The 24,948-nt window shown below is 48.6% G+C and overlaps 1 protein-coding gene across 6 annotated transcripts in view; it reads right to left on the bottom strand.

Moving 5' to 3' along the window:
- RASSF2 (Ras association domain family member 2) overlaps nucleotides 1-24,948 on the bottom strand; it is a 57,528-nt gene that overhangs the window by 11,138 nt on the left and 21,442 nt on the right. For all 6 annotated transcript variants that reach the window (XM_065522801.2, XM_045362550.3, XM_015457660.4 and 3 more), the window contains 4 exons: nucleotides 11,159-11,249; nucleotides 7,453-7,528; nucleotides 5,289-5,440; nucleotides 1,824-1,912 (listed from right to left, as the gene is read on the bottom strand). In XM_065522801.2, the coding sequence (XP_065378873.1) occupies nucleotides 1,824-1,912; nucleotides 5,289-5,440; nucleotides 7,453-7,528; nucleotides 11,159-11,217 (376 nt within the window). In that variant the 5' untranslated portion in view covers nucleotides 11,218-11,249. The remainder of the gene's footprint in view (nucleotides 1-1,823; nucleotides 1,913-5,288; nucleotides 5,441-7,452; nucleotides 7,529-11,158; nucleotides 11,250-24,948) is intronic.

Below are 24,948 nucleotides of genomic sequence, written 5' to 3'. Positions count from 1 at the left end.
ATATATTTTATACAAATAGTATTTTCTGCTGGGGAAAAACATAATGCAGAATTTACAGAGAAGCTATATGGTGATAAGTTCAGAGCACAGACTTCCAAGCCAGACTCCCTGGGTTCAAATCTCAGCTCCACGATTGCCATATATCACTAACCTCTCTGTGCCTCGGTGTTTTTATATATAAAATAGGGATAATAGTAACACCCACCTCAGAGGGTTTAAATGAGTTAATATGCATAAAGCACTTAGAATAGTGCCTGGCACAGAATAAACGTGACATAAGGGCTAACAAGATACTGCAAACGAACTCTGACACATGCTACACACGGATGAATCTTGATGACATTACGCTAAGTGCAACAAGCCAATTACAAAACAGCAAATATGGAATGATTCCACATATATGAGGTACTTAGAGTGTACCTCATGTAAGTGTATCTCATATAATTGAGGTACACTCTAAGTATGTTCTAGGTACATTCGAAATTACAGAGACAGAGAGTAGAATGGTGGTTGCCAGGGACTAGAGAGAGAAGGATATGGGGAGTTATTGGGAGTTCAGTGGGTACAGAGTTTCAGTTTCACAAGATGCAAAGAGTTTTCGAGATGGATGGTGGTGATGGTTGCGCAACATTATGAGTGTATTTAATACCACTGAACCGTACCACTTAAAATGGTTATGATGGTAAATCTTATGCTATGTATATCTTACCACAATAAAAAAATTAGAAAAAAGAATGCTTAATAGAACATATATCTAAAAATATATGGGGTTCCCATGGCATATTTCTATCCTTGTATGTGTATAAATATAAAATATTGACATTAATCACAAGTAGGTTAATCTGCTCTTATTAAAATATATTTAATCCATGTAATATAAAAAAGATTTTGCAAACTGACAATATCTATGAAAATTAAAAATGCATATGACCTTAAGAAATTCCACTTGAAAGAATTCTACACGCTGACAAATGTGTGACATGACACATGTATAAGGCCACCGACTGCAAACTTATTTGTCATAGCAGAGGCTGAAAATGACTTAAATGTCTACCAATAGGGAGTGATTACATAAATTATCCTTTTTCCATACAATGAAATAATGCAGAGCTGTAAAGAATAAGGAAGTTCTTTACAAATTTATATGGAAAAATTCCCCAGATAACCTGATAAATAAAAACTGGGATCTGCACAATGCTACCACTTGTATAACTAGGGGAAGAAAAGAAAATGCATCCGACCAGGCGTGGTGGCTCATGCCTATAATCCCAGCACTTTGGGAGGCTGAGGCGGGCAGATCACTTGAGGCCAGGAGTTCAAGACCAGCCTGGTCAACATGGCAAAAACCCGTCACCACTAAAAATGCAAAAATTAGCTGGGCATGGTGGTGCATGTCTTTAATCCCAGCTACTCAGGAGGCTGAGGTGGGAGGATCACTTGAACCCAGGAAGCAGAGCCAAGATTGCACTACTGCACTGCATCCTCCTGGGTGACAGAGGGAGACAAAGGGAAGGGAAGGGAAGGGAAGGAGAGGGGAGGGCAGGGGAAGGGAGGGAAGGGGAGGGGAGAGGAAGAAAGAAACTACATCCACCCATAAAGGTATGTGAGTGTGTTTTGCTTATATTTGCATGGGCCATCTCATGAAGGATGTTCTTGGGATGCTTCTAGGTGGGTGGATGAGGTAGGTGATTTAATTCTCTCCCTTTGTATCTTGAACCATATACATTTTACATTCTCAAAAATAAGTAACAGTTGACAACATCTATCACAGCGGTCTTGACACAGTTGGTCCCTAGCTGGAAGCACCTTCTACTTGTATGTACCTGTGGGGCCTGGCATCTGGTCACCCTCCGGCGGTGCATCCACCTCTGAGATCTGAACATTGGGCACAGTCAGGGGCTTCAGGGTGGTTCTGTGGATGGAGAAGACAAAGGGGAGGGAAGAGACTAGTTTAACCCCTGTGGAAAGATGCCCTGCACCTGCCAGACCCCACTCCTGCAGGGGGAGCACTTTGCTAGTGCCAGGCTGGGTACTGGCACACATCAGAAGATGAAGGGTACAGATGGGCTGTGCTGAGCATCCCATGAAAGGCTGGCCCAGCTCCCAGGTCAAGCAGTGGGTGGTGCAGGGGGCGTTCTGGAGGGGAGAAGATGTTCTTTTCCAGCATCTGCAGCAACACAAGCATCCAATTCATCAAGCCCAGGATGGAGAATACCAAGGAGAGAAACCTATGTGCTGCCCGCACTGCTTCTAAGCATGTATGGGTTCTATAGCTTATTTGGAAAACTCTAATAATGGCCATTTGTTTTGCAGGGTAAGATTCCAGTTCAGACTCATTGCTGTTGAAGAAATAACTCATAATTGATTCTGGCATTTAAAAGGAATGGAAAGTAAGAGGTTGGCCACCACAAGGGCAGGGGCAGCTTTGGAAGGGGCACTGACAGTGTTCTCAGGGTTGCAAGGACAGAGTCCTCATCCAAGCTAAAGAAAGGGTTACAAGTAGGCAGTCCAAGCTGAGACCCTGGTTTGCCATCATAACTGGCAAATAACTTCTCAAAACCAAAAAGGACAAAGGGAGCAGCTCATAAAAACATCTAAAATCAACAGAGGATTTGGCTGTAAAGGAGAATCATATTTGACCAATTAGGACCAACCCATGGTGAGAAGAGCATGGGCTCCCTGGGACCCAGTAGAGATAAACCTCATGTTCTGGGGAGGATCGTTTTGAGGAAGGACAATTAAGATGGAAAATCTGAAAGAACTTCCTATTGTAATTTAACTCATATACTTCTGAGCCACAGAATGGGCCTGGTCAGAGCTTCTGGGGAATGGTGAACACTTGGGACCCAGAGCAGCCAGTCCCACTCCCTGATTTAAAGCCCTCATTCTTGCTGAAACAGGAACTGGTCTCAGCATCCTTTTTTTCTTTTTCCTTTTTTTTTTTTTTTTTTTTTGGTGGGGCAGGGGGATGGAGTCTTGCTCTGTCACCCAGGCCGGAGTGCAGTGGTGCGATCTTGGCTCACAGCAATCTCTGCCTCCCAGGTTCAAGTGATTGTCCTGCCTCAGCCTCCTAAGTAGCTGAGATTATAGCCGGTTGCCACTGTGCCTGGCTTTTTTTTTTTTTTTTTTTTTTTTTTTTGGTAGAGATAGGGTTTCACCATGTTGTCCAGGCTGGTCTTGAATTCCTGAGCTCATGATCCGCCCGCCTCAGCCTCCCAAAGTGCTGGGATTATAGGCGTGAGCCACTGTGCCCAGCCTCAGGATCCTTATTCTTAAGACAGTAGTCTAGGCATTCACTGTATTATAGCTGACATCTAAAAGACATCATTTACTATTCCTGAAAATTCTACCAAAGTATTTTGCAGGTTTCAAGAGTCAACCAAGACCAGCTTGAGGCCACAGAGAAGGGAGAAGAAGCAGGCAGAGTGAAGGACCCCTTAGCAGCCCAAACCAAAGGCCACAGGGTCAAACGAAATCTTAAAAATCATCTCACTTAGGGAATAGAATAGTGTGGGGGTCAGGGTCAGGCTGTGAAATGGGCTTGGCCATTGGAAATCAAATACAGAGATAATATAGTATAGTATAACAAATACAGTACAGTGTAACAAATACAGCTGGGCATGGTGGCTCACACCTATAATCCCAGCACTTTGGGAGGTCAAGGTGGGAGGACTGCCTGAGGCCAGAAGTTTGAGACCAACCTGGGCAACATAGTGAGACCCCATTTCTACAAAAAATACGAAAATTATCCAGGTAGGGCCAGGAACGGTGGCTCACGCCTGTGGTCCCGGAACTTTGGGAGGTCAAGGAGGGTGGATAACTTGAGATCATGAGTTCAAGACCAGCCTGGCCAACATGATGAAACCCCCTCTCTACCAAAAAATACAAAAAATGACTGGGTTTGGTGGTGGGCACCTGTAATCCCAGCTACTCAGGGGGCTGAGGCACAAATCGCTTGAACCCGAGAGGCAGAGGTTGTAGTGAGCTGACATTGCACCACGGCACTCCAGCCTGGGCAACAGAAAAAAAAAAAAGGTGATGGGGGGGGTGCACCTGTAGTCCCAGCTGCTGGGGAGCCTGAGGTGGGAGGATCACTTGAGCCTAGGAGGTTGAGGCTGCAGTGAGCTGTGATTAAGCCACTGTACTCCAGCCTGGGAAACACAGCGAGACCTTGTCTCAAACAAAACAAAACAAAAATGCGGTGATAATGCTGAAAAGCAGAGCATGAAACCAGCAAAGTTAGATGAAACCAAAGAACGTTAACCAGACATCCTAGCACCCATGGGGTAGGCAACAATTTTCCTCTTAAATCCCCTTGGAAAGAAACCAGACCGGCCCCAGGGTTTGGCCACATACTAGGTTTCTCTCAATAGTAGAGAAACATAGATTTGGCTATGGAGTTTAGCAAAATGTTCAATGTGACCAACAGAGAGGGCTTGGTTCTCATTTAAACCAGAAAAAAAAAGGTCACTGTGGTTTTGGCTGAGAGGCGAGCACACTCCACCCAGGCTGGGGCCGAAGGCAGTCAGCATCAGCAGGTTTCAGGATGGAGCCAGGCTAGTCACTTGATCCTAAAACTCAAGTCCCAGAAAGACAATGAAGAAGGCACGCCTTGCTAGAGGCATCTGGCGGTGCATTCCGCGGCTTATTCAGCCATGGAGGATAAGGAGGGATGGACTAGGTCTTCCCAGCCCTTCCGGTGGGGACTTGGACTACCCACCATCACACCACACCCTAGCTCCCCATGTGGTCTGCAGAGAGCAGACCCCTGGCTGATCTCGCTTAGCTGACTCTGACAGAGCCTGACATTCCTTTTCCTCTTCCAGGTTCCCCCAAGATTCAGAGAGCTTTGGTCAGAAGGTTCAAGTCGTAAATGCCTTGGAGCGGGGCCATTCTATGAGGAGTGGTCCTAGTCGGGAGGATGCTGGGGCATGGGGCGCTCTGTTAGAAATCTGCAGACTGGGCCTCACTAGCCACTAGCAACTCCACCCAGAGACTCCTGAGTTCTCCCTAAGGGAGGACTCTGTGACTCAGCATCTCCCCTCCTATGACTCGGCAGCTCCCTTCTGTGACCTCATCAGTGATTGTGGTGACAGGAAGGGGGTCCAATCACAACCATGTCTGCTCCTTGTTCCTCATTCCAAGGCCAAGGCAGGTGGGCAGTAGAGGTGGCAGGAGGAGGAGCCAGGGTCAGGGCTGGCTGGAAGAAGGCAGCATTTATCTGCTTGAGAACACACAGAACCCCCAGGCATCCCGGTCATCTCCCGGCACCATCTCTTCTGACTCACCCCTGAGCCCCCAGGTTACAGCCAGAGTGCCAGGAGGAGGAGGACGGAGGGGGCCGAATGCGCTCGTTGTCATCCTGCATCTGCAGGCGAATGGGGCGGCGCAGGCCCCAGGAGATGTTCAGGAGTCCCTCCACGATGAACTCGTCTTCTTCCTGCCCACAAAGCAATCAGAGTGGTGAGCCTGGAAAAGCCCCCACAGACGCCAAGACCATGCTGAGGTACAAATGACACATTCTTCATATGTCCTAGTTGGGTGCCCCAGATTCTATTCACAGGATGGGGGTAGCTGCCCAGTTCACACCCCAGCTCTGAGACACTTTCTAAGGTAAACTACCCTAGATCCTGAAGCGGACCTCACAGGTCAGCACAAAAGTTGCTGTGAAATTCAAATATATAGGTGCAAATTATAAAAGCATTGTTTTTCTTTTTATCCTAACGACTTTTAAAGAGAGCAGAATACATCTCTTAAAATACGTGAGATTAGCCTTGCTAACAGAAGCAAGAACTGGAGTTAGCTACGTCCCATCCCCTACTATGGAAAATGGTGTCTCTGTAGCTATAACATATGTTTAGCAACCCAACCTGGTGGTTGAAGGAAATTTAAAGCAACATTTGCTGAAGTTTATTCTACAGAACACCACCTCCTCTAGCAGATGAACTGTTGTCTTTAAAAGGGTGTCAAGTGATCATGAGCTGGGAGAGGCTGTGCTAATCAGATTTCCAAACAGCAGAACGTCCCAGGTTCTGTAATCAACTAACGGGCTAAATGACAACTCTGCAACAGGTGAATACATCTTGCAGGAGTCCCCAGTTTATTCTCAAAGGTTGCTGACTAATTAGACGTTAAATGTAAAACCATTCTAAAGGCATTTATATGTTCTATCCCAAAGACTTGGGACTCGCTTATGACTATGAAATCCTTTAATCATGGAGCACTTTTAATCATTTATTTGATAGGACATAACCCAGGAAAGCTATTTACAAACTATTTAAAATCTGGCATGGCCCAGTTGCTGATGAGTAAAAGCTTGAAGGGCAATCCCGAAAAGAATCCGTTCTCCTCCCTTCAGTCTCAGAAGAACCTTTTTGAAGCCATGTTTTATGGGCTGATCAAGTGGTAGATCTGGGTCATGAGCCACATCTTCAGGACAAGCCCCATAGGTGAAAATGACATCAGCCCAATGAGGCCCAACATCATCCTCAAAGAGGGAGGAAGGAATAAAAGAGGGAAGGAGAGAAATGAAACAATTTTAGGGCACTTAGGAGTCCCAGGGAGGAAGGCTTTATGTAAACATTGGCAATTTACATGGCCTTCCCCTCGTCAAGGTGGGCATCATCACTTTACACAACTGTAGGTCAAAATTTAACCCAAAACAGGATTTTATCTAAGTGGGGTGGTTTGAGGGACAGAATAGGCCACTACATCCCACATACTGTCCCCAAGCAACCTGCCCTAGCAGCTGAAATTCCACCATCTGTTATCTGTTTCTATGGATTAAATCTCCACAGCCTGATAACCTGAAAATGTGTTTCAAAGGGCATTACACATATGGACCTTTTTATCAGTCACGAGTGCTTGGGTATAAAGTACCCTACCAGACTCCTTTATAACTCACCATCTATCTGATAACAGGCTTTAGAGAAATGGATACAGGATGAGGAAGCTCGGTTTCGGGATGGGAACCAGATGAATAACAAAAGCAAACTAGGATGACCAGGTGTGGGGATGGGCCAAGTGCTACCATCAAGAGCTTATGTGCTTTGCCCAGGTCACTGCGGCGACAGGACTTGGGCCCAAATGTTTAAACACAGAGGACTGGGTGGGGCTCCCGAATTGCCCAACGAGAGGACGCCTGCTTGGGAGCCACCTGGAAAGGTCATTTCATGAAAGCTCCCTCTGGAGAATCTCCCCCATGAGACTGTGCTAGCCCAGCCACACTTCTACAGGAATGTCTCTGGAACACATCTCTGAAACATTCACCCTTTTTACAACAAAACTGGGCCTGGAGTCTTCTTCCAAAGAACCCCAAGGACCCCCACTAGCATCCTAAACGAGAAGCAGGAGAGGCAGGGATCTCTCGGAACTTCAGGGACCTTCAGATCCAGGACACACGGGGACAAGGTCTGGACTAGCCAATCAGGGCCTTCCCTGGAGACTCCTTACCTCCCGGTGCCGGAGCTGTAAATTCTGGCCTTCATAGTACAAGTTGTAGGTCTTCAGATGCAAGAGAAGTTCATTTCTTAGGGGGAAAATATAAGAGGTAAAACATGATCAGCTGAAGCCACTTATAATGCAGTTGTTCCCTCTTTCTCTCACCTCTCACCTGGCCTTCAGTCACCGCACTTTGGTGTTTGTCCACATGTACGTACACACACATGCACATGCGCACAGAGTTCTGCCACCACCACCCCATAACCATGTTCCCCCAGGATCAAAGTCAAGAGTGAGCACCACCCCAGAACAATGCTGAATGTAAAGAGCAATTCCAGGACACCAAGGCAGGCCTCGTCTGCTGACAATACTCCCAAACTCAAGCCGAATGAGCAGGTGTTAATAAGCCATGGATTCACTGAGGCAAGCACTTCAGAGCCCACAGACAGCCATTATCCTGCCTGGCAGTGGCCTCTTCTCCCTCAAGCATGCTGTGTGTGAGGAAAGGACAATAATGACAGGCCTTCGTAAGACTCGGAAGCTAGCCAGGCGCGGTGGGCTCACGCCTGTAATCCCAGCACTTTGAGAAGCCAAGACCAGCAGATCACTTGAGGTCAGGAGTTCAAGACCAGCCTGGCCAACATGGTGCAAACCCATCTCTAATAAAAATACAAAAAAATCAGCCAGGCATGGTGGTGCACGCCTGTATTCCCAGCTACTCAGGAGGCTGAGGCAGGAGAATCACCTGAACCTCGGAGGCAGAGGTTGCTGTGAGCTGAGATCATGCCACTGCACTCCAGCTTGGGCGACAGAGTGAAACTCTGTCTCAGAAAAAATATAAAAGACTCAGAAGTTTCCAGGCTGTTCAGAAGCGAAATGGGACAGGTTTGAGCCACACTAACCTATGCTTCATAGACATGACCTTATCATGTGTTTAAAAACTTGTGGCCAGGAGCAGTGGCTCACGCCTGTAATCCCAGCACTTTGGGAGGCTGAGATGGGCAGACTGCCTGAGGTCAGGAATTCAAGACCAGTCTGGCCAACGTGGTGAAACCCTATTTCTACTAAAAATAAAAAATAAAAAAAAAATTAGCCAGGCATGGTGGCATGCACCTGTAATACCAGCTATTCGGGAGGCTGAGGCAGGGGAATTGCTCGAACAATGGAGGTGGAGGTTGCAGTGAACCGAGATCGTGCCACTGCACTCTAGCCTGGGCAACAGAGCGAGACTCCGTCTCCACAAAAAAAAATTGCAAACCCCCATCAGCGTCAGAATGGGTGAATAAAGGAAGTAATAGCTACACAATGGAAAACTCTCAGCGAAGAGAATGTGAATGAACTACACGCATGTGTGTAACTCATGGGAATTACAGGATCTGTGCTTTTCTTGTGTCTAGTTTCTTTCACAAAAAAGCACAGATCATATTCAATTGATATAAAGTTCAAAATGGAGTGTTAGAATTCAGGATAGTGGTTCACCTTGGGGAGTAGTGACAAGAAGTGGGCATGAGGTGGCTTCTGGGCCCTGGCAATACTTTTTCAGTTCATAAAAATTTAAAAAATAAAAAATAAAAATCCTTAGAAACTCCCACTCTGAAGCCCAGTACTGGACCTCGTTAGCCATCAAGTTTTCCAAGTGGCTGCCCTGAGAGTACACAGTTCTACTGCACGTGGCCAGAGAGGAGATTTCACCCACTTTGTGATCAGGGAAATCCCTCATCAACCCTGAGAATGCATGAGTCAAGTTTCATCTGAAAGTGCGTGTTTTGCACTCCAGGTGGGATGAGAGTGGAGAGAGGTGGAGGGGGCCGCTGGGCGCTTTTGTCTAGTCTCAAGTAAGGGGTAACAGAGTTCAGTCTCTCTGAACCTAACCATTCAGTGGAGAGATTTTGGACCATGCCAGGAGTCAAAACCCACTGGAAATGCCAAGAAACTCCTGACAAGTTAAACCTAGATAAATCAACGTGGTTCTAGGCAAGCTGAAATGAATTCGTGGAAAATGTGATTCCATATAACCTAAGACAAAAGGCTGTTTGGTACTTTTGAACACACAGATCTGAACCAGGATAGAAAATCACTGGTTGGTAGAAGTCCCTGGGGAAATCTGTCCATAAAGAGGTAAGAATGGTCAGATGTTACAAAACATGTGTTAAGTGTGTCTAAGGACTTCAAACAATTTGATCTCAGATAAATTAAATATTTCATTAAGAGAGAGAAATTCTAGCTGGGCATGGTGGCTCACGCCTGTAATCCCAGCACTTTGGGAGGCTGAGGCAGGTGGATCACTTGAGGTCAGGAGTTCAAGACCAGCCCGGCCAACATGGTGAAACCCCATCTCTACTAAAAATTAAAAAATTAGCTGGGTATGGCGGCGCATGCCTGTAATCCCAGCTACTCAGGAGGCTGAGGCAGGAGAATCACTTGAACTCAGGAGGCAGAGGTTGCCATGAACTGAGATGACACCACTGCACTCCAGCCTAGGTGAGGAGGGAGATCCCTTCTAAAAAAAAAAAAAAAAAAAAAAAAGATAAAGAAATCCCTATGCTGGACATGAAAATACGTCTTCGAACTTCCAATTCAAGGGTCTATTTTGGCTCAAGCCCAGTCACATTAGCAAAAAGCCTGAGCTCAAGAGACTTCAGTGCATAGAAAGCAATTAAATTGTCCCCTTCTATTCAGAGGGCACCTGTGCCAAATTCAGCGAGAACCAGAGAAGCCCAGGGACACATTACCCCAGCCAGGACTCCCCAGGAACACCACAGACAGGACGGGGAGCAGTGTCTCTGTCCGTTCTGGCTGCCGGACCATAGACTGGGTGGCTTCTAAACAACAGAAATTCATTTCTCACAGCTCTGGTGGCCAGGAAGTCCAAGGTTAAGGTAGAGTCAGTGTCTGGTGACAGCCCTATCCTCACAGACAGTGCCTTCTCACTGCGTCCTCACACTGTGGAGGAAAAACAAGCTCCCTTGGCCTTTTATAAGGGTACTTAGATCTAATCACATCCCAGAGGCTCCACCTCTTTTTTTTTTTTTTTTTTTTGAGACGGAGTCTCGCTCTGTCGCCCAGGCTGGAGTGCAGTGGCCGGATCTCAGCTCACTGCAAGCCCTGCCTCCTGGGTTCACGCCATTCTCCTGCCTCAGCCTCCAGAGTAACTGGGACTACAGGCGCCCGCCACCTCACCCGGCTAGTTTTTTGTATTTTTTAGTAGAGACGGGGTTTCACCGTGTTAGCCAGGATGGTCTCGATCTCCTGACCTCGTGATCTGCCTGTCTCGGCCTCCCAAAGTGCTGGGATTACAGGCTTGAGCCACCGCGCCCGGCCTAGGCTCCACCTCTTATACCGGCACCTTGGGGTGAAGTTTCCACATAGGAGTTTGGGGGAGACACAAACATTCAGAAGATAGCAAACTGCCACCAGCCAACTGCTCCTCCTGGAAGCCTTCCAAGACACCACATCTTTTGAGCCCCCAAAGGTACTGCGTCTTGACATCCCCTTTACTTCACCTCCAGGCCAGGCTCTGGGGGCATGTTTTTATCTATAGCAGCTGCCCTGATGCTCTCACAAGTCCAAGTTCAGCCGCTTGACTCCTTCCCACACACAGGAGCCCCGCCAGTCTGATACACAGGGGAGGCCCCTGTGCCAGCGGCTGCGGTCCACCCACAACATCCCAGCGTGGGACTGGTCACTGGGGACAAAACTCTCTAGCAAAACGTCTTACTTGGAAATGTATTTATCTTGTCCACACGGGACTAGGGACGTTTGGTGACTGTAGTCCATTCTTCCTTTCTCTTTTCATCGGAAGGAGAGGCCTATATTTGGAAGGAGAAGACAGAGGTTAAAGTCAGGTTGTGTCCTTGGGAGCTCAGCAGAACCTGGGGTGGGGAGCGGACACAAAATTGGATGCCATGGCTCTCCATTCCTCCCCACCCAGATCCACAGCTAACACTGACCCAAGGCTGTGAGAGGCAACACTGCTGGCTGCTGCCTTGGCTTACCACAGCCTCTGAGAATAAACATCCAAAGGAAAGACGACAACCCTTGGACAATCCAAGCACGAATGCCCCAGCCACAGAGCACACTGACACCCACGTTGGCTCCAAGGACGACTGATGAGTCCTCCTCTCGGAAGAGACCACCACAACACAGAATAGAGAGTTATCTCAGGGACAGCCCGATTCTACTGAGGTCTACTGAGGATGGGTAAACCACCTACAAATGCCCAAATATAGCTGAGTGTGAGAAATCACAGTATGTGTCTACAGACACCACTAAAATATGACAATGTGAAAGACAATTTAATTATAACTATACATTACAAAAACACAGGTAACAAAACTATGGGTCCAATTTTGTTTAAAATCTATGTAAGTATAAAATATGCATATACATACACACATTTACATGTATAAATATTTATTCAGATAGGTATATATATATGTCAGGATTTCTCCACCTTGGCACTATTACCATTTGTTTTGTTTTGTTTTGTTTTTTGACAAGGAGTCTCTCTCTCTTCGCCCAGGCTGGAGTGCAGTAGTGTGATCTCCGCTCAGTGCAACCTCCATCTCCCAGGTTCTACTGCCTCAGCCTCCCAAGTAGCTGGGACTACAGGTGCCCACCATCACGCTTGGCTAATTTTTTGTATTTTTAGTAGAGGGGGGTTTCACCATGTTGGCCAGGCTGGTCTCAAACTCCTGACCTCAAGTGATCCACCTGCCATGGCCTCCCAAAGTCCTGGGATTACAGGCATGAGCCACCACGCCCAGCAGCACTATTACCATTTGGACCTGGCCCATTCTTTTTTTATTTCTATTTGTAGAGATGGGATGTCACTTTGTCACCTGGGCTGGGAGTGCAGTGGCATGATCATAGCTCACTGCAGCCTCAAATCCCTGGGCTCCATCGATCCCCCTGTCTCAGCCTCCCAAGTAGCTGGGACTACAGTTGTGCCCCACCGCCCCTGGCCTGGGACTGTTCTTTGGCATGGGACTGTCTTGTGCATCGCAGATGTTTAGCAGCATCTCTGGCTTCTACTCACTAGATGCCAGCAGCACTACCCCAGTGATGACGACCAAAACTATTGCCAGACACTACTAAGTGCCCTCAGGGGCAAAATCACATTACTCACAACAGCCCAAAGGTGGAAGCCACCCAAGTGTCCACTGATGGGTGAGCAGATAAGCAAAACGGAGTATATGCATCCAGTGGATCATTATTCAGCCTTAAAAAGGAAGGAAATGCTGGCACATGCTAGAACATGGGTGAACCTTGAAGACATTATAACAGGCCACACCCAAAAAGAAAAATACCGTATGATTCCACTTTTATGAGGTACCTAGAGTAGACAAAATCAGAGACTGATTTTATAGAATGGTGATGCTTCAAAACACAGAACAGTGGTTGCCAGGGGCTGAGAGGAAGGGGAAATGGAGAGTTTCTTAATGGGAACAGAGTGTGCAAGAGGAAGAGAGCTCTGGAGATAGATGGTGGTGATGGTTCTACAACATGTGAAGGTACTTAATGCCACTGAACTGGACACTTTAAAATGGTTAAGATGGTAAACTTTATGTGTATTTTACCACTATATACATATATATGTGTGTGTGTGTGTACATATATATATATATATATATATTTTTTTTTTTTTTTTTTTTTTTTTTTTTTTGAGACAGAGACTCACTCTGTCACCCAGGCTGGAGTGCAGTGGCATAATCTCAGCTCACTGCATCCTCGACCTCCCCAGGCTCCAGTGATCCTCCCACCTCAGCCTCCCAAGTAGCTGGGACTAAAGTCATGTGCCACGGATGCCCAGCTAGTTTCTTGAATTTTAGTAGAGACGGGGTATTGCCATGTTGCCCAGGCTGGTCTTGAACTCCTGGACTCAAACAACCTGCTCACCTCGGCCTCCCAAAGTGCTAGGATTACAGGTGTGAGCCACTGCACCCACTCCACAATATATGTTTTAAGTGGAAGAGGGAGGAATGGGAACCAGTATTACAGTGACACCATGTGAGAAGGATTCAACCTTCTGGAAGAAGGATCCATGACCCAAGGGACACAGACAGCCTCTAGAAGCCGGAAGAGCAAGAAAATGGACTTGTCCTAGAGTCTCCAGAAAAGAACACATCCCTGTTGATACCTTGATGTTAGCCCAGTGAGATTCATGTCAGACCTTTGAACTACAGAACTGTGAGATAATCAGTTAGTGTTGGCCAAGCGTGGTGGCTCCTGCCTATGACTGCAATACTTCATGAAGCCAAGGCAGGAGGAGTTCGAGACCAACCTGGGCAACGGCAGGAGACCCCGTCTCTACAAAGAAATTTTAAAATTAGCTGGATGTGGTGGCACACACCTGTAGTCCTATAGCTACTTGGGAGTCTAAGGTAGGAGGATTGCTTCAGCCCAGGAGCTCAGGGCTGCAGTGAGCTATGATCGCACCACTGTACTCCAGCCTGGGCAACAGAGTAAGACCTTGTCTCTTAAAAAAAAAAAAAAAAAAAAAAAAAAAACAATAAAATAAGGCCAGGCGCAGTGGCTTACACCTCTAATCTCAGCACTTCGGGAAGCCAAGGAGGAAGGATCGCTTGAGTCCAGGAGTTCAAGACCAGCCTGGGCAACATGGGGAGATCCCATCTCTACAAAAAATAAAAAGTTAGCCAGATGTGGTAGCGTGCACCTCTGGTCCCAGTTACTAGGGAGGCTGAGGCAGGAGGATAAACTGAGCCCAGGAGGTCAAGGCTGCAGTGAGCCACAATCACGCCACTGCACTCTAGCCTGGTCAACAGAGTAAGCCCATCTCAAAATTAATTAATTAAATAATAAAATAAAATAAAAATGAATTAGTGTTATTTTAAGCCACTAAGTTTTGGTAAATTGTTACTGCAAGTTACCATGGGCTGATTCCATTCAGAAAACTTAGACCCGGCTGGGCGCAGTGGCTCACACCTGTAATCCCAGCACCTTGGGAGGCCGAGGAGGGCAGATCATGAGGTCAGGAGATCGAGACCATCCTGACTAACACGGTGAAACCCTGACTCTACTAAAAATACAAAAAATTAGCCGGGTGTGGTGGCAGGCGCCTGTAGTCCCAGCTACCCAGGAGGTTGAGGCAGAAGCATGGCGTAAACCCGGGAGGCAGAGCTTGCAGTGAGCCGAGATCATGCCACTGCACTCCAGCCTGGGCGACAGAGCAAGACTCCATCTCAAAAAAAAAGAAAACTCGGACCCTACCAGTGTACCCAAAAGTGGTACCCTGAGAACACAATTGGTCTCTCTAAATTTTAAATTTTATGGTTTTTTTTTTTACTTTTCCAAAAAAGAAGAAGAATCTGATCATGAAAACCAGAGTGCACATGTAATGCAGAAAAAGGAAAGTCAAGCTAGTGAGAAAGACTTTTTTTTCTTTTTTTTTTTTAGACAGAGTCTAGCTCTGTCACCCAGGCTGGAGTGCAGTGGCACGATCTCAGCTCACTGCAAACTCTGCCTCCCAGGTTCTAGCGATTCTCCTGCCTCAGCCTCCTGAGTGGCTGGGATTACAGGTAAGTGGCACCAAGCTCAGCTAATTTTTTGTATTTTTGGTGGAGATGGGGTTTTACCATGTTGGCAAGGCTGGTCTCGAACTCCTAACCTCAAGTGATCTGCCCGCCTCAGCCTCCCAAAGTGCTGGGATTACAGGCATGAGCCACCACACCAGCCAAAGCTTTTCTTTTTTAAGTGACAATTACCCATAACTAGTCAGTGCCCCTTTTTGTAAAAAGGTGCCGCTTCTATACATGTGTAAATTTATACATTCAACAAGCATTTATTGTGTGTCTACAACGTGCCAAGCGTCGTGCTCGCGATGGTGGCTCAGCAGCCAAGGAAACCTGTAATCCCAGCACTGGTACATGGTGCAGGAGGAGGGGGATGTGTGGGGGCAGAGGGCTCTGTCAAGGGAGGGTGAGTGCTATGGTAGCAAACAGGAAGGACACCTACGGATAAGGGTGGTATCCTGGGGGAAGGGACCTCTAAACTGAGACCTCAGTGTCAGCAAAGACGAGAGGCAAGTGGGTCCAGGCAGAAAAAGCAGGCAACTCGGAACTGTGCGAGATGGGGTGGCACGAGCAGAACCCCAACCTGGAGAGGAGTCTGGACTTCATCTGGTGGGCAATGCTGGGCCGTGTGTATGTGGAGGATGAAGAATGGCCCCCAGAGACACCTGGGTCCCAACCTGGAGCCTGTGAATATTACCTTATATGGTAACAGGGACTCTGAAGATGTGATTAAATGAAGGATCTTGAAATGAAGAGACTATCCTGGATTATCAGGGGGGCCTTAAATGTAACCACCAGTGTCCTTATAAGAGGGAGGCTCTGCCCCAGCAGAGAGAAGGCGACATGACAACTGCGGCAGAGGGAGAAATCTGAAGACACTGCACTGTGGACAAAGACGGAGAAAGGGGCCATGAACCTTGAAGGCAGCTCACAAGCCAGGAAAGGCAAGGACACAGATTTGCCCCAGAGCCCCTGGTGCGAGCAGAGCCCTACCACCGGCTCAGTTTTGGCCCAGAGAAACTGACTTCAAACTTCTGGACTCCAGAATATGAGTATTACATTTCTGTTGTTTCAAACCACCAAGACCATAGTCATTTTTCTCGGCAGCAAGAGGAAAACCAGGGGAATTCCGAGGGCAGGGATGCGATCTGATGCGCATTTTAGAAAGGTCACCCACCCAACGCCTTGCTTTGTGGAGAAATAATCCGGGAGAAGAGCGGCCAGGGGACCAGTTGCCAGGCTGGAGCCCGAGTTGGAGAGACAGACTCTAGAGAGTTCGAAGAGGAAGAGGAAAGTCATGTTGTGGAAAGCACACCCTCTTGTGCTGCCGGTGTGCCAGGTGTGCTGCAGGATGAAACGTGGGGTGACAGGCAGAGTCCTGGTGATACACGGGCTGCTGGCGAGGACCGCAATGTAGGCAGAGGTGCCACCTTCACAGTCGCTGATGTGAGGACCGAGACTGAGTTTCAGGCAGGCCCATGGAAACTTCCAGTGCAGATAACCAGAAGTACAGCAGGCCTGGGACCCCAGAGAGCGATTCCTGGCACGTGAGGTCAGGGAAGAGGATGAAGTCATCAAGAAAGAACAGAAGGGGCGAAGCGGGCAGGGCTGAGGGCAGGGTTCTGATTAACCCAGTGGGTCAGCATGGCCAGAGGAAGGAGTCCCTGGAGAAAGAGGGAAAACAGGAGACATGGTACCAAGGAAGCCCAGGAAACCAAGGAAGCCTAGGGGCCTTGAGAAGGAGGCCAAGGTCAGCAGAGCCAGGAGCTGGTGGTCGGAGTCCAGGGAAGGGGAATCCTGAGTAGCCTCTGTTAAACCACATAAAGGTCATGGGGGATCTCAGCCAGGCTGATGGCACAGCCTGGTTGGAGTGGAAATCAGGTGAGCAGCGCCTGCTGTCAGCAGCCCTTCTCACTCTCAACACTGGAGTCTTTCTTCAGCCAGAGGAAATGTTATTCTCTCTTTCTTTGATTATTTTCCCTCTTCCTCCCACTCTTGGTTTTTTTTTTTTGAGACAGTGTCTGGTTCTGTCAGCCAGGTTGGGGTACAGTGGAGCCATCATAGCTCACTGCAGCCTCAAACTCCTGGCCTCAAGCGATCCTCCCACCTCAGCCTCCCAAAGGGACTGCAGGCATGAGCCACCACACCCAGATAATTTTTTCTTAATTTTTCTTTTATAGAGACAGGGTCTTGTTATGTTAACCAAGCTGGTCTTGAACTCCTGGCCACAAGTGATTCTCCCACCTCAGCCTCCCAAAGTGCTGGGATTATAGTGAACCACTACACCCAGTCCATTCTTGGTTCTTCTGCGATCTCTTCTCTAGCACTATGCATCCATCCATCCCAGCAGCTACCCTCTATCTCCTTATTTTTCTCAGAATTCTCCAGCTAATCTAATTCACCAACTGAATTTTCTCCAGGACTCTTTCTTTCTTTGCCTCCAACATAACCTATCGTTTGGTAATTTAGTTCTGCATCTATCCTGCTCTTAAGACAATTATTTTTGATACCATGTCTTCTTAAATCCACTGAGAATACCAGTTAGAGAATTTGATTCCTAAACCTATTTGGTTGTGCAGAAAAAAATAGAGCAACAAAACAATAAACATAGAGAAATAGACCCAAATATATCTGGGAACATGGATTGTAAGTAGCAGTTCTAAATAGCAGGGGAAAGGTAGCTTAATTTTTAAAAATATCACTAGAGAACTGGCTGGCCTTTGGAAGGGGGAAGACAGGGAAACGAAATCACTACCTTACTCCTTCCACCAAAAGAAATAATTGAATAAAAAAATCAAGCACTAAAAACTAAAATGCTGAAGACATTGATACCAATCTGTGAAAATTTTCAACTTCTGTTTAGAAAAAAGAGTATGCTATACAAAGTCAAAAAGGCAAATTAAAAACTGAGGGAAAATATTTACAAAACATACGATAAAGGGCTAATGTCCTTAATACATAAAGGGCTTTAATAAATCAGTAAGAAAAAGGTCCTATGCTCATGTATAAAATGGGAAAAGGACATGCACAATAGTTCATGGAAAACTCAATACAAGTAATTAATAAATCTGTGAAACGGTGTTCAACTTCCCTCATGTCCCTCCTTTTTACTTACCAGATTGGTACAAATCAGTCTGATGGCCCCAACTGTGGGAATTTTCTAGGGCTCAGCCACTCTCTACCTGTTGGGTGATCTCACGAAAGCCACAGCTATAACCCCGACCTATGGGCTCATGTTGCCCCATCTTTGTCTATGGCCTGACTTCTCCCCACCTTTTTTCTTACTTTTACATTTCTTGGGAAAAGAGTGTTAAGAAAATATTTACATAGGCTACCCCATAGTTGAACTGAAATTATAGGTAGGTGACTCTAGGACCCAGTTCCTCTTTTGCCCACCTTAGGGCATCTGCAGCTTTCTTCACAAACTTTCCAACCACCCTCACAAAGCACTGGCTCCCTGCAGCCAGCTAAAGAAACTAAGTTACATTCACATCCACCTTAGGGCAAACAGCAGCAGCAGCAGCAGCAGCAGCAGCAGCAGCAGCAGCAGCAGCACTAACAGAGGACCGGAAATTCACAGTTAATTCTGATATGCCTTAAACAGAGCATTGTTCTCACACAAGGAAGGTCAGAGGAAGAAGCTTGGTGGAACAGGAATGTGGACTCAATTGGATTCAACTGGACACTTCCTCTGAGGGTGTCTGCCAGTATCTGTGGCCTTGGAGACAGGGATTCGTTCAGCTGGCTGGTTGCAACGCTTCTGCCTCCCCTGTTATTATCCAGAATTTATGGTGCTCTCCTGGGCTCCAAAACGCCTTGTAAGAACCATTTACGATCATCACTTCCCTCAGTGCCTTGGGAATACAGACTAATGGTTGTTATGTCTTATAGGAGGGAAACTGAGGCAAGGAGGAATGAGGGACTTCCCACATCAGCCAGCATCTAGGCACAGAACCAAAATACCTCATAGTCTACCACACAGAGAAAGGAGAAGAGGGGCAGAAAGGGGACAAGAAAGAAGAGGCAGAATTTACACAAATCCTTTTTTTTTTTGAGACAGGGTCTCATTCTGTCACCCAGGCTGGAATGCAGTGGCACAATCACAGCTCACTGCAGCCTTGATCTCTTGGGCTCAAGTGATTCTGTCACCTCAGTCTCCTGAGTAGCTGGGACCACAGGTGCACGTGGTCCATACCACGTGCACCATACCTAGCTAATTTTTTATTTTTTGTGGAGATGGAGACTCGCTATGTTGCTCAGGCTGGTTTCAAACTCCTGGCCTCAAGTGATCCTCCTGTTTTGGCTTCCCACAGTGCTGTGATTAAAGGTACGAGCCACCTCTCCTGGCTCAAAAATCATTTTTAATATGGAGCCGGTCTTTGGAAGTCAAAAACATATTTAAATCTACTGAACTTCCTCTATGAACATAGTCACTTACCCCATCTAGAATTATAAATCAGTACTTCTTTTTAGAAACAACACTTTAGAAAATAAAGCATATATTGAATGTCTACTGACCACAAAGCATGTCTACTAAAATAGCTAGAGATGTGAGCTTGCCTCATTGAGACATGAGCCTCCCAGGTTCCAGTCATGCTGGAACCCTGTTGGGGCTACCAACCAGTCAGTTTTCCCTCTGGCACTGGCTTCATGCTTCGGCAGAATGTTCCAGATTCTCCTCAGCTCCATTAAATGCCCGGGCAATGCATTCTGCTTGTCAGTGGAATTCAGCTGGTTACGTGGAGACCCATTCATGACTTCCTGACTGCCTGAAAGACAACTTGTGGGTAAGACCTTCCCTAAGACCCAAGAGCACGTCTTTACAAAGGGAAGGTCTTAGCAGGACAAAGGGAAGGTCCTCTGGCCGTTTAATATGATGACATCCCAGTCACAGAGAACTTTCTGAGCCTACTTTTTATGCTCTGTGAGTGTGCCCATGCACCCCCTCAGACCCAGATTCACATGTTCTAGCCTCGACCCTCATCAAAACTTACCTCCCCCTATAAACGAACCCTGAGGCCCCTGGACAACGTAGGGACAGGCACTCCCACTTCGGCCTGCCCTTCAGCACAGCACGTACCCCACACAGAAGTCACCTGCTGGTGTTTCTGTCCCCCCGTGGGCCTGGAGCTTCCTTTCTGGTCCCCAGCCCCCAGCTCCCAGCCTGGGCCTCTCTCCTGCACCTGGGTTATCGTGATTACTGTTTCCAGGAAGGGGATCAGCAGTCTGTCCAGGGACACTAACCTGCTACCTTAGGCCAGGGGATTCCAAGAAGCCTAGCCTGAGAGAAAGCTTTGGCATGTGATTTATTGTGCAGGTGTTTTCAGGAGAAACCGGTAAGGGAGTTGGGGAGGCAGGACGGGGGCAGCGGGAGGAGCTAGGAATGAGGTGGGTTCAGCTGGAGCCCAGCCACAGCTGATCCCTTGGGGAGCTCTGTGGTGTGAAGGGCCCCCAGAGTTGTCCTACTTGGAGGCGGGCAGGTGGCGCTTCTAGACCACTGCGTGTCCGTTACTGGCAGAGAGCCAGCCCCTAGGCATTTCCCTGCAAGAGCAATTCTCAGGAAACGTGTGCAGCTAAGACCCAGCACCGTCAACACGCACAGCATGCCACAGATTAAGGGGGCCTGGGTGGTACAGCAGCATCCATTACACCTGCTCCATATCAAGATTGAAGCAACTACTGGGTCTCTCACTGTCCCCCACTCACTCTCCGGTTGGGAGGAAACAGCTGCCCACTCAGGACCAGCCTGGTGCTGGAGCCTAGGCTGCAGGAACAGGGTCAGCATCGCCCAAGCTCTGGACCAGCTGAAGCTGCAGCAATTGCACAAATCATCCTTTCCCTGCCTTCCCGCAGACCCCACCCGCAGGTGTTTCCAGCCTCCCACACGAGGCCTCCTCAAGAATAAATGCAGGGCTGGCCAAGCCTTTGAAATTCACAGGCTCAGCTTCCTGAGAGGAGAGCACACACCAAGTCCTCAAGACGCTCTCGGAGGTGGGAGAGGCATCTGGAGCTCCCAACAAAGACAGTAGAATCCCCTCTGCTGTTAGGTCTTGCTTCCTCCAAACGCTCCACGGTCAGGATCCCGGAGAATGTGCCACCTTTCCTTGGTCTCAGAGCATCCCCAGGACCCTGGCTCAACCTACATGGTTTCACTTCCAGCCTGGAGACCCAGCACCTCTCATTTATGAATTGGAAAGTCCTCCAAGGGAGGGGCAGCCCTGGCAGGAAAGTCCAGGGTGAGAGAGGGGAAGAGCCCCCTTTGGTGGTCACTTTTGCTTCTTGTTTTCTGAATTGTCTTCCTGGTTGTAGAGCAGGGGCCAGGCCCCAACCACCCCCCTCTCAGCTCCCAGTGGGGGTAAGGGAGGGAGAGCAACAGTTGTTCTATAGGATCCAGGCAGCCCCAGTCTCTGAGACAGGCTTGGGGAGGAGAGGGCTTTCCATGGAGAATTCCCGGGGTGGCAAACCCCACAGAGCCACCACCTGACCAGTGGGAGGGCTGGGCACTTGCCAAAGCCTTGACTGAAACCAAGGATGGGAGGCAGTGGGAAGAGGTGGCTTACAGACACCCGACATCGCAGGGATTCTGACTCTGGGTGCTCATTAAACTCCCAGAGCGGGGGCAGGGAGGGAGTAGAGAAAGGGATTGCTTTAAAAATCCTGATGTCAGGCCGGGCGCGGTGGCTCAAGCCTGTAATCCCAGCACTTTGGGAGGCCGAGACGGGCGGATCACGAGGTCAGGAGATCGAGACCATCCTGGCTAACACCCTGAAACCCCGTCTCTACTAAAAATACAAAAAAAAAACTAGCCGGGCGAGGTGGCGGGCGCCTGTAGTCCCAGCTACTCCGGAGGCTGAGGCAGGAGAATGGCGTAAACCCGGGAGGCGGAGCTTGCAGTGAGCTGAGATCCGGCCACTGCACTCCAGCCTGGGCTACAAAGCAAGACTCCGTCTCAAAAAAAAAAAAAAAAAATCCTGATGTCAGCGAGGGCATGGTGGCTCCTGCCTGTAACTGCAGCACTTCGGGAGACCATGGCACAAGGATGGCTTGGGTCCAGGAGTTCAAGATCAACCTGGGCAACATAGTGAGACCCCATCTCTACAAAAAAATTAAAAAATAAAAAATTAGCCAGGCACGGTTAATGCCTGTGGTCCTAGCAACTCAGGAGGTGCACCCCTGTAGTCCTAGCTACTCAGGAGGCTGAAGTGGGAGGATCGCTTGAGCACAGGAGTTCGAGGTTGCAGTGGGCTATGATGGTACCACTGCACTCCAGTCTGGGTGATGGAGTGAACCCCTGTCTTTAAAAAATAAAATAAATTAAAATCCTGACATCCAGATTGCAGCCCAGATCAATTACATCAGACTCTAGGGGAGGGGCCCAGGCAGAAGCATTTTCAAAGCCTCCCCAGGTCATGCCAGTGTACATCCAGGGCTGAGCACCACTGTGGAACCTGTAGGAAAGAACTGTGTAGACTGAGGACATCACCATAAGTATTTCAAAGCAGCCCTTCAAGAAAGGAAGGGGTGGAATTTTCTAAAAACAAACTGAGTTGGGTATTTAGCACCGTCTCCCTGCTACTAATATTTCCAAGAAGAAAGGGGACAGTGTAGAGCGTCCTGCAGGGTCCATGTGTGCAGGCACTGAGCTGATGCAAAGGGCTCCTTCTTGCAAGCCAGGGCACCATGTCACAGAAGCCGGACCCCAGCCCCAGGCCCCAGGTCTGATGCAAAGGAAACGCTCACTGGGGGCCTATAGCTTCCCCTTTTGGGGCCTGTGCACGCCTCTTCTCTGAGCCCTGCACCTCCCTCTGAGGACACCCTGGATCTCCTGGGTTGGAGAAGAAAGTTGCTGGTCACAGTGCTTTCCACTACAGTGTTAAAGACCAACTGGCCAGGTCTCCTGAGGGAATCTGCTTTGTAACCAAGCAATGGCAGAGGAGATAGTGCTGATCCCTCTGCACTTCGGACCCCTCGTAGTGGGGCAGGAAGTGGTGTGGATGGCAAACAGGAAACCCCAGCCCCATTGCACCACATGAGGAAGGAGACTTGAGCTGCAGGCTGGGGCCCTGCCAAGACCTAGAGATGGTAAGAGATGCCAGATCATGCTTCCCAAACCCAAGCCTGTCCTGGGCATGGGCGAAATGCAGGCTGCCTCAGAAGGAAATGGCACACTCTGCCTTCTGCCTTCCTGCATTATGGAACAGAAGCCCCATCACTGCTTGGACTCTTTTAACCCCTACACCAACCTCATTAAGAAAGAAACTTTATTATCCTCATTTTGCAGCTGAACAGTTGAGGCACAAAGAAGCTATGCCACTTGCCCCAAGACACACAGCTAGGAAGGGGCGGAGCTGAGGCTCAAATCCAGGGCGGTGCAGCTGCCAAGCGGAACCCAACAATAGACTACAACTTCTCTTGAGGTGGTAAGGAAGAAAGTGCTTTCAGCCAAAAATCAGTCAACCCAACTGTATTCTGGAGGAGTGGTTCTCCCACTTGAGTGTGTATTGGAATCCCTCTGAGGGCTTGTTAAAATACAGATTGCAGGTCCCTTTGTCCCAGTTTCTGATTCAGTAATTCTGGGGTGGGGTCTGAGAAGGTACAGTCCTAATAAGCACCCGGGGCTGCTGCTGCTGCTGCTGGTAGCTGGCTCTAGGTGCTTTATCTTAGTCCCTCCAAGAACCTCATGGGGAAGGCTTCACTTTAGCCATTTTACAGATGAGAAACAGAAGGTCCCAGAGGTTAGGTGGCTTGTCCCAGGTGGCAGAGCCGACACGAAGCCCAGTGCTCTCCTATGGCTCTCTGGCTGAGCACTAGATCTGAGAGGCTCACTATGGAGCAGCAGGAGCAGGTTGGCTCCAGTTACCAGCCCACAGCAGGCTGGGGGGTCCTGGGGATGGGAGGTGAGTGAGTGACCAGCCTAGAGGACAAGCTGTGGAAAAAGCAGACCCTGCAGGGGCCAAGGAGAGAGGCCCAGAGCCACAGGTCGAGGACGTGGGTACTTGCAGTCACAGAGCCATCGAATCTCAGTCCCGTATCACACACTGGGTGGGACACTGAGGGGACAATGAACTACCCCTCCCACTCACAGACCCCACAGACCATCCCCACCCCATTCCCAGAAAAGCCTCGATGCTTGGTAAATGACAGGTACAGGCCCTTCCTGGCAAGCTACCCCACTCCCATCCCCGGACCTGCCCCTGCCTGGCCCACCGACACAGGAGGAACTGAGACGCACCAAGAGCCATGCTGGGGTTTCTTCACGCAGGTCAGCCTACGAAGACCCGGCTCTTCCACCACCAACTGCGGCCCAGCCCAGCCCTCCCTGCCCAAGCCTGGGTTCCCAGACGCGACTGCGGGAGATGGGAGGAAGCAGTCCTGGGCCCACCCAGACAATGGCCTCGCAGGCCAGAGAAGCAGCCACATGTTTACAGGGAAGCCCCACCGGCGTCCACAAGTGCCTGACCTTTAGGATGGATGTTGTAGAAGGAAACTCAGAGCTCTTAGCCTCTAATCAGAGAGCCAGGGCGCTGAAGCAGGACAAAAAAGGAAGCATAGAGGAAGCACAGACTCCAGAAAGAAGCAGCTGTGTGTGCGTGGGTGTGAGCATAGCTCCCGGTGTGTGAGTGAGAGTCCAGTGTGTGGATGGAGCGTATGGTTGGGGAGTGGTGTATCGCTGTGTATGTGTGTATGTGTGTGTCCACATGCATGGTGTGTGTGCTTGGTATGTGTAGAACTAGACTCTGGCTCAGAGAAACTAAAGACCTAGAATGCTAACCAGCCAAGACAGCCTCTTGTGGGTTCCAATTCAACCAAGTGACAAATTCCCTGTGGCTGTGGAACCCAAGGGGAGAGTGGGAAGTTGGCGGAGACAACACTGGCCCCAATAAAGCAAATAAGACGAGATACTCCCTGGCCTGCATTTCTCAAAGCCAAGCCAGTTTATAGGGTAGTTTTAATGTCTACCTGGGGAAGAGCAAGG

This window comes from Macaca fascicularis, chromosome 10 (genome assembly GCF_037993035.2).
Source record: "Macaca fascicularis isolate 582-1 chromosome 10, T2T-MFA8v1.1".
Taxonomy (NCBI): Eukaryota; Metazoa; Chordata; class Mammalia; order Primates; family Cercopithecidae; genus Macaca; species Macaca fascicularis.
Note: the sequence above shows the minus strand (reverse complement) of the source record. Positions and strands in the feature narration are given on the sequence as shown.